Source organism: Eptatretus burgeri, chromosome 3, assembly GCF_056783735.1.
Source record: "Eptatretus burgeri isolate ZD-2024b chromosome 3, Ebu_testis_v1, whole genome shotgun sequence".
NCBI lineage: Eukaryota > Metazoa > Chordata > Myxini > Myxiniformes > Myxinidae > Eptatretus > Eptatretus burgeri.
In genome coordinates, this window is record NC_140963.1 from 45,166,409 (window position 1) to 45,181,198 (window position 14,790).

Below are 14,790 nucleotides of genomic sequence, written 5' to 3' on the forward strand. Positions count from 1 at the left end.
AAGACCATGCCCTAATCTTAAATTGTGCTCCCCATGGCCGTATCTCCTTTGGAAAGGGGGCTACAGCCTTCCTCCCTTAGTCCCTCATATTCACTAAAACAGATTTTCTTCACAAACTACATGACCGATATGGACAAAATTTGGTACTATATGTCAAATCAGTAATGTCTCATAGGGTTGTGTTCCCCATCCAGATCTGCTTCCGATAAGAGGCTGAAAATGGCGTTTTTACCTCAAATTCAGGTAATTTATTTTATAATCTTAGAAACCGATGGCCAGATGCTGACCAAACTCTTCATGAAACATAAGGACCATGCTGTTAACTTAAGTTGTGCTCCCCATGACCACACCACTTCAGGAAGGGGAGCCATGGCCCATTCCTCCTCATCCCTCATTTTCACCCCGCCTGTTGGGGAAATAACCATCAGTCCCCCACAGGGCTCTTTTTTGTGTTTTGACCATGAGTTTGGATGACCAGCCTAGAGCGGTGACCCAGCAGTTGCAACGAGGGCAGGAGACTGCACATGGAAAGTCTCCTGCCCTTAGGAGGATATTCTGTTCTGTCATCTTAGGAGGAGGATACAATGTACACATCTGTCCTGATCTATGAAGAATGACTGTCACCTTAAGATCGCCCATGTGAGGGGTTGTGACTGTAACCTGCCAGTAACATCCTTCACCTGTCCCTCTCACAAGTTCCCTTCGCTACAAGACTTGATGATATTGCTGAACAACCTGCATGCTGAGTCGATTTAAGTTGGTGATGTGTGTGTCGCTGCTTCCACTCTCTCATTCAAGCAACGGTTTCTGCACTGGTGTAGAAGATGCCATAAGCACATCAGTTGACAAGGATGCAAATGATCTGTGCCCCATCAAATCCGTCATCTATTTACTTAAAGCTAGAGTGAATGCCATTGATTAAAGAGACATTCTGATTCATACATCCACCTTCTGATGGCGTCTCCTCCATAAAGGGTTTGACTACCTTCCCCCAGGCGCTCCTCCATCCGAGGCCGTTGGCACTTCCTGGAGGGTGGCCAGTTAATCAGCCACTGCTCGGCCGTTGGCGTTGATGACATAAGTTGGGCTAAAAGCACACAACAGCATGAACCATAGAAATTTCGAAGGTTCTCATCTTCCACATAAGTTGCTTTGATGTTGCAGTGAAATATTTAATTCCCGTTTTGAGGAGTTTATTTGACCAGCATATTGCAGTTGCACTGTGTATGTGCCCGTTCCAAGTTTAGAAATTACGGAACAAGATATTACCATGATATTGAACGAGAATGGCATTCGATAGAGCGCACACCTCTGCCAGGCTGAAGCCTTTAAGACTTGTATCCCGCTGATGGGCTGAATCTGTATCCGGACCTTAACGAAAATCTAATCCACTTGTTCTTGTCATCGAAGCAACTCATCTACCTAGTTTTGTCATCACTCGTCAACAACTTTTTGAAATATCATGTCATGTATCGTTTTTGGCCCTATCTCTCAATGGTGAAGAATCACTTTAAAAAAAAAAATTGTAATATCCTGATCCGGATCGTCAAAAAATCTAATACGAATAAATCTTTGCCACACACCCAACCTGTCCGTCAAATTTTGTCTGAATCAGTACTGTATAACTTTTTAGTTATATGACATCCTGTTCACAAACTGGAGTGAAAACATAACCTTCATCCACCTTGGTGGCTGAAGTAATTAGCCAAATTCATAAATATAGTACACATTCCACTCGTCCACATTATCCATGTGAATGAGTAAATATTTAATGCACTTTCGATTTGCACTTTTATCTCTTCCCTCATAGTTTTGACTGTTCTTGATTAATTGCTCCAATTAAATATTTCAATGGTAACACTTTTCAGCTTCTTAAATAATTGGCACCGTCACAATTTATTCTCCAAACTTTTTCATTTACTGTACTTGGCTGTGTTCAATTAAGACTGTGTTTTCCCTTTTAATTGTTCCAATGATGTGACCGTCTCGCCATTTTTTTTCTTTCTTTGTCTGGTAATGCTTTGAGGTACTTGATTTACGTCTGACATTGCTGAATGTTTGTGAATTTTAAGGCCTCACTCCCAGTATTTATTTGTTTTTGCGAGGAGTGGTGGTGTCGTGAAAAAATGTGGAACCTGTTGACGGTGAATGAGATGATAATTCTGCTCGAACTACGGTATTTATGACTCCAGGTGTTAATGGTTATGCCCTTTCATTAAAAAAAAATTGTGCGTGCAGAGATGGGGTTTATTACCCTCGCCGAATAATTCGGAGAGCGTATTGCATTTGTGGCCGTTTGTATGTATGTCTGTCTGTCTGTCTGCACAGAACTTTCGTGTTTTTATCCACAAGCACTTGTCACATTGAGGTTAAATTTTCACAATTGATGCGACTACTCATGTAGAATGTTTTGTTGACAATTATGACATCATAGGTCATGTGATGTGGTCGCCTTATTGGATAAACTTTGGACCTCCGTATCTCTGAAACTTGGCACATAGCAAGTACTCCTCTTGTGGAATGGGGGTGATATTTATTTATTTTATTTTTTGAGACGTCATAGGTGCCCTCGTTATGACATCATAATTGCATATGTAGAACACCACGTCCGATCAGTGTGAATATTTTTGAGGGTCATCTCGGGATAAAATGGTCCACGAAAAAAAAAATTCATGACATCATCGGTCACTTGATTCGGCAGCCAGATTGTTTAAAAAAAAAAAAAAAAACCTTCAAAAATCTTCTCTGATGTGGCTGAACAGATTGAGGCGAAACTTTACACGTATGACCGCCTGTCCCTGAGGAGCAAATGGTTCATACATATGATGCCATTGGTCACATGGTTTGGCAACTTAGTTGGATTTACCCAAATACTTACAAAAATCTTATTCTCCAGAAAGGCTGGACAAATCTTGGGGAAACTTCACACAAGTGTTCCCCAAGCCACGGGTGTACAAGTGGCACAGAGCAAGTACTCCTCATGGGGAATGAGTGTGGTATTTTTATGACATCATCGGTGCCTTTGTTATGACGTCATAATTGCATGTGTAGAACGCTACATCCGATCAGTGTAAAACTTTTTGAGGGTCATCTAGGGATAAAATGGTCCACAATTTATTTCTTCTTGATGTCATCGATCACGTGATTCGGCAGCCATATTGCTTTTTTAAGATTTATATATCTTCAAAAACCTTCTTCTCTGAAATTGCTGAATAGATTGAGGTGAAACCGTTACACATATGACCGCCTATCCATGAGGAAAAAAAGGGTCACACACATGACATCATAGGTCACATGGTTTCGCAGCCACATTGGATTTACTCTAAAACCTCCAAAAAATGAACCACTCAAAATAAGTCCTGACAAGGGTTTGCAACCTCTGCTCTTTTTCTTGTTTCAATTTGCATGGCTATTTTTTAAACTTTACAGATGCTGCAATTTTTAGTAGTCCATGCCATGAGAGACAAATGTTCTTGGTTTTCATCACCAGGTCATTGGTGAAGAGGCTGTTGTTGTTCATTGTGTTTTCATCACCTGGTGCAGTAGCTTCTTTTATTCCAACTTCACTGCTAACGTCCTCAAAGTTGAGTACTTTGGTGGAAAATTGCACTATCGCTTAAATTTTGGAGACATTCCATAATTTATACGGAAGTGCGTGTTGCACATCTATATGCTCGCTCCTGATGTTTAACTATTAAAGGCAACCCAAATAGGTTCTCGGCAAACATCTGTGTAACGATGATCAGAGGAGGCTCCTTGTCTTCTTAATTCATTAGTGAAAGTTGGTGTGGCAACAACGAAAACACACAAAACTCAAGTGTTTGTTTAAAAGTACCATATTTGTGGAATTTGTAATCTGATACCAAGGCAACTTCAGGACACCATTATATGAGAAGTGATTTCCTCCATTCCTGAGGGTTCAAAAAAAAAGAAGAAAAAGATGTGGTGGCTTTGCATTTTAATTGTAAATTTGCTGAGAAAAGAAGAGATGTCAAAGCATTTCACCTTGCATTCAGGATGATCGCAAGAATAGTGGAAATAAACAACGCAATTTATGCTCACACATGGTCACCGGTTGGTTCACGTGGCTGACAACGATTGCTATCGATGCCCATCATGGCTGTGAGGCACTGAGTGAACTGGATAACCCCAGATTGGCTGCAGTTCTCGTGTGCGTGCGTGCGTGCGTGCACGCGCGATCTTTCCACTTCATTCTTGAGGCGTTGGTATTTGGGCTTTTTTATTTTCTATTTTTTTTTTTTGTGGACATCAAAATGAAAAATTTGGTGAAAACATCCAGATGAAATTTTGTGGACAGGTTGGGTGTGTGACAAGGACGAACTGATTAGATTTTGTTGAAGATCTGGATCCGGATCCAACTACTAGAATTTTTAAAGTGATTCTTCACCATTGAGAGACAGGGTTAAAAAGGATATATAGCACGATATCTCAAAAAGTTGTGGACCGATTCGGATAAACCTTGGGGGACAGGTTGGGTGTGTGACCACGATGAATTGATTCCATTTTGGTGAAGATCCGAATCTGGATCTGGATACGAGAATTATTTAATTTTCAAAGTGATTCTTCACCATTGAAACATAGGGCCAAAAACAATATATAGCATGATATTTCAAAAATGTATTGGGACCGATATGTTCTCGTGGATCAAGCATTACGTGGCGGAGGTGTGTGCTCCACCGCGTGCCCTTCTAGTTTTATATGTTTACGCTCGGGATCATCAGGTCATGCAGAAGTGTTACTTCCTTATTTTCAGTTATTGGTTTTAGTTCATATTGTTGCGGAAATGGCCCTTAGTTTGTTATTAAATATAGAATTAGACCAGATTCCCCCTTAAATGCATGTTTAGTCAGGTTGTTCGGTAATTGGACGTGACATGTGTGTCGGGAGGTGTAGCCAGCTGTCCAGTGTTCGTGCAGTGGTGGTGGACCGGGAGGCGCTTTGCTTATTTTTCCTTCCCCTCTCCAAACTAGCCCCGCCAAGCACTCTGAGAGTGTCGGTCGGCGAGACGTGTCGGCAGCCAATTGGTGGAGGGCAGCTGCAATCTCGAGCGATGGACCAATCATGGGTTCCCAGGGGGGGGGGTGTCGAGAGAGCGAGCGCCGGGAAGGCAAGAGAGGACTGCCAGAGTCGCGTCGCGATCTGCTCTATAAGGGACGGCTGTGTCAGTCGGCTGATCGGGAGTAAGAGGAACTGCAGGAGGGTTTTGCGATCGGCTTTCGTGAAAAGGCCGCCCTGAAAGGCAAGAGAGACTGGATGAGGTCAGTCTGCCTTCTGCTGGAAGAGAAACGGATCGTGGGAGTCTGCGATCGGCTGTAAAATGAAACTGGCTGCTTGCTGAGTCTGGGATCAGCTTTCGTGAGAAGAGCGAGCCCCAGGAAGGCAGGAGGAACTGCATGAGGGGAGTCGGCGATCTACTTATATGAGGTCATCGACAGGTTCATCCGGAGTCCAGTTACGGAGCCTCTGACTGTCCCTACTCACGGCACGGCTCGACACGTCTTTCCATCCCGTCGATCCGCCTGCGGAGCCCAACACCCCAATTTGGCCTAATCTGGTGAACAGGCCAGGCCTGGATTTGTAAGCTGGACCTTGTGAAAAGCCAGCTGGATCACACCGTGGATCTTCCACTCTTGTGCTGTCGACCTTACGGGGGCTGAACGCGCTGACGCTGGTGCGCAAGCGGTGCCGGGAGAAGGAGTACGAGCGCCACTTTGCCGAGCTGGGTGCTTGAATCCAACGACATCGGCTTGTCACGAGCCGCATTCGTGCCTTTGACACTTTTCCTCTCGTCCATGAGGTATCACCAAGTTCTCTATCTTGTCTGCATGTTGTCTTAGGTTTATCTCGCTAGGATTCCCTTCGAAACCCGTAATCCGTAGCTCCCTAGTTAAGGGTGGGTTATAGATTAATTATAACATTGTCGTGAATGCTTTGCTTGTGTTGTGTTCCCCGATGTCTCCCCAATAAATCTGGCTGATTCGTATGAAAGTTGCCGTTTTGAGTTTATTTGTGCCGTGCTGAGGAACAATTTGCTTGATTTGTATTTAAAACCGAAATGGTTACGGACTGGCAGACTTTGCCCGGTCTCTGACAAACCCAGTCTGTAACCGGGGTCTATTTCCCCAACTGGCAAGGCACAGGTGTATTTTGGTATCGTGATCTGAGGTGCGTAACCCGATACCTGTGCCGAGCCAGCCGGCGTTATAACCCCGGAGACGGCGGTGCTGTTAAGTGACACCGAATCTTCAACATTTGGCTGTCAAGAGTAGGGTACGAAACCTGCCACCGTCAAATCCTTTACAATATTTCCATTAGTTTTGTGGAACTGGGAGATTGAAGTTTTTGCAGATATGCTAGTACTCTACATACCTTGCTTTGCCTTTATGTGCACAGCTGTTCTGATGTGAGGTTTTTACATCCCGAGAGGAGATAGCTCATACTTTCGGTTTCTACATTGCAAAATCTACACCAGTCCAAATAACTGTCTGCCATCTTCTTAAAGCCTTTGGTCTAGTGTCCTTGGTCTTGGGCATTTATTGTGATTCGTTCTCCCTCCCAGTTGAGGTGACCCCTTCCTCGCCATTCCAATGAGTCTTCTTTGTCGATGCAAAGTCTGTCCAACTTTTTTTATATTTATATTTTTATTTTTTTATGCTTCTGCTGACGAAGTTGCTGGAGGCGTTATGTTTTCATTTTTATACTTACCTCATTTGCCGTTCTCCCAGTTTTTGGTGTGCATATTGAAATTTAGCTTGATATGTTGTTATGTTTGTGGGGTAGATGGGGGAATTTCATAGGAGAGATAGGATTGTATCAAGTTGCGTGGTCCGTGGACGTGTAGGAGTCATTTTGATGTAAATTAAGTAGGGAGACTGTGAGCTGAAGTGCTGTCACCACACAGGGGAGGGGGGGTGGGGGGTGGTGCTGTGTTTATTTGGTAGGGATTAAGACCAATTCCCCCAAGTATGTAATTGCCTCCTGTGACCTTTCCCTGTTTTTGTATTACAAACCATCAATGAAAGAAGTAACGTTTATATGACAACAAGCGAGTCATGCGCCCAAGCAGGCAGAAGCCCCGCCCTCCAACATGCCCCCGTTTATATGCTCGCAAGCCACTCCCGGAGGTGGGTGATTGATAGGCGTGACGTCAGAGAGCAGGTGGAAGAAGGGTGAAGTTCAGAGAGGAGATAGTAGTTGTGAGAGGAATGTGGCTGGGATGATTGATCTCGCTTTGCTCTCCTCTCGGCACGACAAAATGGCTGCGTGATTCTCGTATTTGTGCTGAGGAAAATTGGCTCGTGTGGTGGAGCAAGATGCTGGCCATTGACTCTTGGTTGCGTCATGAGAGACCGACCTCGAAGCCTCATGTATATCACCGAAGGGAGCGGCGCCATTCTGCAGAGAGCTGCGGCATCAGCAAGCGCGATCGACGAGGATGCCGCACGAAGGTTGGTGAGCCCCCTGGTATTGAACACCGCCTCATGAATTAACGCACGTACGTTTCCCGCCCAGAGAGAGGCTCGGCGCCACTTTGGGGTAAGGTTACCTCATGTCTTGATTTGATCCATTACAACTTGATTTTCTGTTTAATAAATCATTACTAGCGATACCCGTGCACATGCACGGGATAGCAGTACAACATAGCTGGTAGCAGACGACAGACCGTACACGGGGAATGACAAAAATACGCATTGTGCAAAATGCAAGTGGTACTATGGAACGCCAAGACTTCCCAAACATTGTCGGCATGTCCGCTAAGTGCCACAGCAATTTCATGGGGATCGTGTGACGGTGAGCGGAGTTTTTAGTGTGCAACCTTGGTATTATAATAGAGATTGATTTAAGTTGCTGGTGTCCATGTATCTGTAATAGGTTCGACTCCAACCTGTTTGCCTCTGTCCCTCTGCTGACCATTCCCTCCCACGCATGCCATAATCTCCAAGAATTTCATCTCGGCTGTAAGCCTCCAAGGGAGAGCTGTTTGGCCATCCGTCCAGGTCGTGGCAGACCCACTGGATACGCCAATATTTTTTATTTTATCTCATTTGCAATTGGGGTTGTATTCATTGCTGTTTTGGTTTCATATCTGCCATCTTCCATTCACACCTGCCTTTGAAATTATTTTTGCTAGGTGGGTTAAGGATACATTTTCTTGCTTGCTGTCTTCATGTTTGTGTAAAAATTGGATTCCGTAGTCCATTAAACTTTTCCCTTACTCTGCCAATGCTACAGTTGTCATTCTGTGCACTTTACTTGGATTCCATCAGGCCACTGCCAACTTCTCATCTCGGCAGGTACATTTATTTTGGGGATGCATCGATTTTTGGAGAGCATTTGTGGATAGTGAGGAGTTTCTTTGTTTTGATATCGAGTTTATTGATTTCCACTTTGAGCAAGTTTATTATTCTGCAATTCTATTGGAATACCTGTATTGCGAGTTGGTTTATGGCTTTGATTTTGTTTCTCAGGGTGAGATGTGTTTTCAGGATCAGCGTCGTTCTACACAAGTATTCTTTGGCAATTGTTTTGCGTTTTTTTTTTGACAAATTTTCTGGCCCTCTTCTCGTCGCAGGTATTTGTATACTGCTTTGTTTTCCAGCTCCTATATTGTTGTAGCTTGGTAGATTTTTATATAGCCCGTTTTTTTTTTTTTTTGGTCTGCCTTGTACGAATGTGCATTTGGCACTCATCTCGGCCAAATTGCATTTGGATGTTGTCCGAGTACAGCTTCACCGATTTCATTTGTTTTACCAATTTTTTGTCGCTTGGTGCAAAGAGTTTTAAATCATCCATGCATTGTAGGTGTCAGCTTTCTTGTTTTCTTGGATGTTCTCTTATTGGATATTAGGGTGTATCTGTGTCCGTGCTCATTCATGTGGTTGCTAAATGAGTCCAGAGCCAGGCAAAACAGTGGGGGTGGGGGTGAAAAGATATCCCCCGGAAGATCCTGTAACGTAGCTTCACTGCTGGCATTTTGGTCTTTCCTTCTGAGTGATATAATATAATATCAATATGGTATTCCAGAGCTCCATTGCTTTCTCAATCAGTTTGATTATTTTGGGGTCGATCTTGTACAATTGCATGCATTTTATCATCAATGAATGTGTGACTATCAAAAGCTTTTTGTCTCTCCAGGCTGTGGACAATTTGGTTCTTCTGTTTTTCAGTTTTTTTATTATGGCCTTTTATAGTAGGAGGTAGTCTGTTCTGTAGCATGCTCTCTTACATACCTTCTGCTCTGCCTCTGGGCCTCCTTGTTGTGTTAGGTGGTGGTATGTTGTTTCTCTGATGATTCCCATCAAAAGTGTGTATGTTGTTGGTAGGCGCGTTAATGGTAAATACTTGTGAGGTAGTTGGGTTTCTGCAGATTTTGGGATGAGGAAAGTGTTACCCTCTGTGAGCCACTCATCTATTATCTCCTTCCCTTGGATAAGTTTGTTGAATGCTCGAGTGTAGTGATTGTGGAGAGTATCTCGTTGCTTTAGCCAGAAGTTTGGAATCCTTCCAGGCCTTGAAGGCTTTTAAAGTTTGGCATTTTTTGCTCATCGTCTTTTGAATTTTTTTTTTCCTTCATCAATTATAATTATCATTGGAGGCATTTCCTTTCGATGTTTTTTTTTTTTTTCCAAGTTACAGATCCAATCAGCCTCCTTGTTGTTTTATTTTGGGTCTTCAGATATCTTTCCAGAAAATTTCAAGTTTATCCTTCTCAGGGAGATGATATATTTTGCTTATGTTTACAGAGTTTGCGGTGGAATATTTATTGGTTATTTTCCATTGTGTGGTTTTGTTTTCTCCCGTTGTTGACTGTCATAGTTTTTTTTATTTTATTTTAATCTTCCTTGCTGTCATTTCTATTTTGAGTTTGTTTTCTGTAACCTTCATCTCTTGGTGATTTTGTCCTTTGGATTCTTGTCCTTCGCTTTGGACTTCGGTTCCCTGTTACGAACTGTTGTATTTGTCCCGTTTCCTTTGTCAGTTCTTTGTCATTGGTCTCCGTTTCCATGGTGGTATTTGATCTCTGTCTGCAGGGCCTTATTTGTTCTTGTGGTATTATCTGCATTTTTTTTTCCTTGAATGAGCAGTGCCGCTGCAAAGCACACTATTGATTTCCTTCAAAGGGAATTATTTTGGTGTAATTTTACCAATTTCTCGTTTGGTTCTCCTGATTAGCATTTTTGTCCTGCATGAATCTTATTCTGGTGGCCAATTTTGTCTTTAACAGATGCATGAATCTTGCCCCCCACCCCAAAAAAAACCCCAACCATGTCATTGCCACTGCTTATGAGTCAAATACACTTTGCAGCAGAGGATTTTCTCTTTCTACTCTATGCTCCAACTTTCGTTGTTTAGCTTTCTCTTGTGGACCATTATTTTTGGTTTTACGGAGACGGGTAGCACCTTCTCAACCTCTTGACTTGGTGCAGATCCATGTCTCACTGTGAGATGATCTTCTTTTTCACAAAAGGAGATGCAGGCTTTATTTTTTTCATTGCACATTCTGGCTGCTAAGTACAGCTGCACAGATTCAGGATTCTACCTGTATGGTGTCTGTGTCCCATGATTGGATGTTTCGATTCCTTTCATTCTCAACACAAAATTAGTTTTCGGCTTTCCTCAATGTCCCACCCCCCTCCCCCACCATCCCTGGCACCTTGGTACCGACTTTCCACTCGATAGTCGCACCAGCTCCCAACATCCCCACCAAGGCACGAGTAGCATTACATCGCTTCTGGCTGACCTCCCCCTTCAACACTGAGCCCACAAGACCATCAATGTCTGCCGCCAGTCTCACAGCATGACAATCATCCAGGGCTCCAAGCAGTGCATCCGAGGGGCTTCGTCCCAGTCCGTAGGCCACAAAGTTTTGTTCCTCCCTCGATGATCCACGTTTCCACACCTGATCAATCCACTTCACTACAGTCACGTCTTTTTCGAAGCCATAGTTCTCATTCTCGGCTTTCAGGGTCTCACACGGTCTGTCGTAGACATAAACAGCTGCAAAACGTCGGCCCGACAGTGTGCAGGCCGTGAAGCCATGTTTGCCTTGCGACGGCCTTTGCCTCCATCCTCCATCAAGCCTCCTTGCATCTGTCGAATTGCCAGTCCCCCCTTCAGATCTCCTTCCTCCTCTCTTTCCCCTCACCGCCAAGATTGAGGCCGAACAATCGCCTCTGCGATTGAACAGCACTTTCTGAATAATCCAGTGTGTGATGAAAACTATCATGTGGATTGGTTTCGGATCATGGCCCGAGCACACGTTGCTGCACATCTACGCATGTTCGAATCCACATTTACACACACACACACACACACACACACACACACACACACACACACACACACACACACACACACACACACACACACACACACACACACACACACACACACACACACAGTCCCGTCGTGTGCAAGGAAATATAACTTGTACAAATGCTTTGCTTGTTTTGAGACCACTGCAGCACTGTTGCAAGTCTGTAGTTATCCAATTCACTCAGTGCCTCACAGCCATGATATGCATCAAAGGCAATCATCTTCAGCCACGTGAACCAATCAGTGAACACGTGTGAGCTTAAAATGCTTCGATCTTTATTTGTGGTATCCTTGTGATCGTCCCGATGAGTGCAAGGCGAAAAGCTTCGACATATTCTTTTTCTCAGCAATTTTGAGATTTTGTGCTATCAAAGGACTTCAAATTTAATTTTAGGGTAAGCTTCTTCATCGGCCAGTTTTTGTTTGTGCCTTTGTCTTGTTGATGCTTTATTGATTTGTTGGTACTCATTTCTATTTTCACTCTTGCATTTAAAACTTTTTTGAGTGTAGTTTAACTTTTAATGACCTTTTTTTTCCATAGGTTTTAAAAAAAATGTTGAATTGCATCTTCCCTTTTTTGTTTTGTTGATTTTTAAATAGTTTGAGTTTCATTGCTGATTGAATTTTCATCTTGCCAAAACGAAGTTTTTGCAAGATATGTTAGTCAGCTTGTATGTTTGTTTGTTTGTATGTTTGTCTGTAATCACGTATAAAAAATTCTGCAGAGCACAGTTATCATTGGAAATTTTTGTAACTTCGCATATCAGAGGCCTATAGAGGTCCCTTTCAGTGCACAAAATTTTGAAGGTCAAGGTCAAAGGTCAAGGTCACTTTGTCACAAATCAGGGGAGTCGACGAAACCCTTATTTTTTGAGTAATTTTGATCGGATCGTCTTCAAACTTCATGGGAATAAAGTTCATGGTCTGGCGCTCAGCTGATTAATTTTTGGTGGCGATTGGCCTTGACCTTCATGGTTAGCGCCTAAGGTCAAACATATTTGACCCCAAGGTCAAATTTTCAAGTTTTAGGAACCATATCGTGTCGTACCTCAAATTGAACACCTCGATGAGTGCTTTGTAGATATGTCAAGCTTGAGACATTATGACGTCATTTGGTGACGTTATGAGGAAAACGCATATTTTTCCTGGTTACTCTAGAACGATTCTCATCGGAATCTCTCGTAGTCAGATATTCCTCAAGGAGTCGCTCCCGGTGGATAGCAGCTCTGTTCACCTCAGTGTGACCTTAAAGAAGTCACACGTGGTCACCTTTTGGCAAGATACGGGTCACCCTGTGGGTGAAATTGGTTTATTTTTTTTGTCAAGCCTCAAGAATAATCTTCAAAAGTCTTCATTGTATGAAGATGAATTATTGATTACCTTTTCCCCTGCATATATTTACTGTTACCCTGAAGTGGAATCCGTTATTAAGATATCAGAGGCTCGGAACCTCTTCAGCATATCTCCCAATAATGCAGACTACTTTTTATTCTTCGTTATTAATGGCCACAATTATCCCTACGTTTTTGTGGGGTTGGCTGGGGGAAGCCTGACCCGTCTTTCATGAATCGGCTGGCCAGGCCTGACATGCAACTAAGGTTACGGAAGGAATTTGTAATCTGTTCAGGGTGCTGGTGATAGCTCGCCTACTCTTCGTGAAGGACACTGTGGGATATTTAATGTCCACTGAATAATGCCAGCACATGGGACACCCAATTTAACATCCATCCCGATGGAGGCACACACATTAATGAATCGCACCAGAATGGCAGTTTATAACTCGGCCGAGATTCAAACCCTGGCTAGACTGCTTGGAGTTGAGAGTGTGTACCTCGAGGTCATCCTGCCAGTCATAATAATGCATACTGTCATTTTCAAAATGACAACCACGAGAAAACGTAGCTATGCCATTTTTCCGTCTTTTCCTCGCTTTTCTGTTATGAATAACACTTCTTTTCACATTGTATGCAGAATTTCAGTTCGGAAAGCACGTTTGCAGCTTTGCGTGCGGGTGGAGATTTGGACGAAGCAAATTGATGCCTTTTTGTACTTCTCACGCTTCTCTTGCCTCTGGCAAGTATGCACCCAATACACAGTTTCTGTTTTTGTTTGTTGCAGGAAATGCTGCTTCTTATTGGTGCTTTATTGTTTTTATTAACTATTTATTTGATATGCGGGGGATATTAGTTTTTTTCTGTGAAGTGACAACGATCTCCTGTTCTATCAATCATTATTTTTGTCCACCAGACTGACTGGTTTGATCCATGCAATGTATGCAATTAAAGATGATGCTGGAACCTTGTCATTCTCACTCGAGGTTAACATTTCCGTGCAGATGAAAAATACATCTCTCAATTGGTCCTGTTTTGTTTCACACAATCTCGATCAACTTTGGACTGGTTTGGATGTGTAGTTTAAGTTTTAAAAGGAGGGAAAAAACCGAACTATGAAGTTATGCTCTGGCCATCGGGGAATCGAAGAAGACTGGAGGCTATTTGGACTGAAACATCTTAAAGAACTCCACCTTAAGTATCATCTAAGTGTATACATTACAGCTGTTTGATTGCAAATGGAAGTAAATGGTTTCCGTAAAAGCTGCTGAAAATAAATTTCCAATTTTCTTTTCTTCGAATGAGCAATCTCAAAGTTGAGTTGTTTAATGACCACTTCCAATGTTTTGAAGCATCCACTTTGTACTTTTTAAAACCGTCACAATCGAAGCTTCGCCATCCATCGGTAGTGCTTTGTAAATATCATGGGTCTGAATGAATGTGCGTGCCTACGATATCCAATGAGAAACCTTTATGTGAGACGGTTGCTTGGCTGAGTTACCTCCATTACCGCAGCTGAGCTGCACTACATGGACAAAAGTATGTGGACACCCCTTCAAATTCGTGGATTCCACTACTTCAGCCACACCCGTTGCTGACAGGTGTATAAAATAAAGCACACAGCCATGCATTCTTCATAGACAAACATTGGCAGTATAATGGGCCATACTGAAGAGCTCATTGACTTTCACCGTGGCACTGTCATGGGTTGCTACCTTTCCAATAAGTCAGTTCGTCAGATTTCTGCCTTGCTAGAGCTGCCCGGGTCAACTGTAAGTGCTGATATTGTGAAGTGGAAACGTTTCGGAGCAACAACAGCTCAGCCACGAAGTGGTCGGACACACAAGCTCGGAGAACGGGACTGCCGAGTGCTGATGCGTGTTACACAGAAAAATCATTTATCGTCGGTTGCAACTCTCATGACCAAGTCCCAAACTGCTTCTGGAAGCAAGGTCAGCACAAACAGTTTATCGAGAGCTTCAAGAAATGGGGTTCCATGGCCGAGCAGCCGCACAAAAGCCGAAGATAACCACGTGCAATGCCAAGAGTCGGCTGGAGTGGTGTAAAGCTCACCGCCATTGGATTCTGGAGCCGTGGAAACATTCTATGGAGTGATGAATCA

The 14,790-nt window shown here is 43.2% G+C and overlaps 1 protein-coding gene across 4 annotated transcripts in view; it reads left to right on the top strand.

The window, feature by feature from the left end:
• LOC147029797 (eukaryotic translation initiation factor 4B-like) overlaps nucleotides 1-13,960 on the top strand; it is a 186,396-nt gene extending 172,436 nt beyond the window's left edge. For 2 of the 4 annotated variants that reach the window (XM_085873131.1, XM_085873132.1), the window contains 2 exons: nucleotides 13,309-13,410; nucleotides 13,673-13,960. In XM_085873131.1, the coding sequence (XP_085729257.1) occupies nucleotides 13,309-13,374 (66 nt within the window). In that variant the 3' untranslated portion in view covers nucleotides 13,375-13,410; nucleotides 13,673-13,960. Of the gene's footprint in view, nucleotides 1-13,308; nucleotides 13,639-13,672 lie in introns of those variants that run through there. The other 2 variants (XM_085873129.1, XM_085873130.1) reach the window with 2 other exon arrangements.
• The last annotated feature ends 830 nt before the right edge of the window (nucleotides 13,961-14,790 follow it).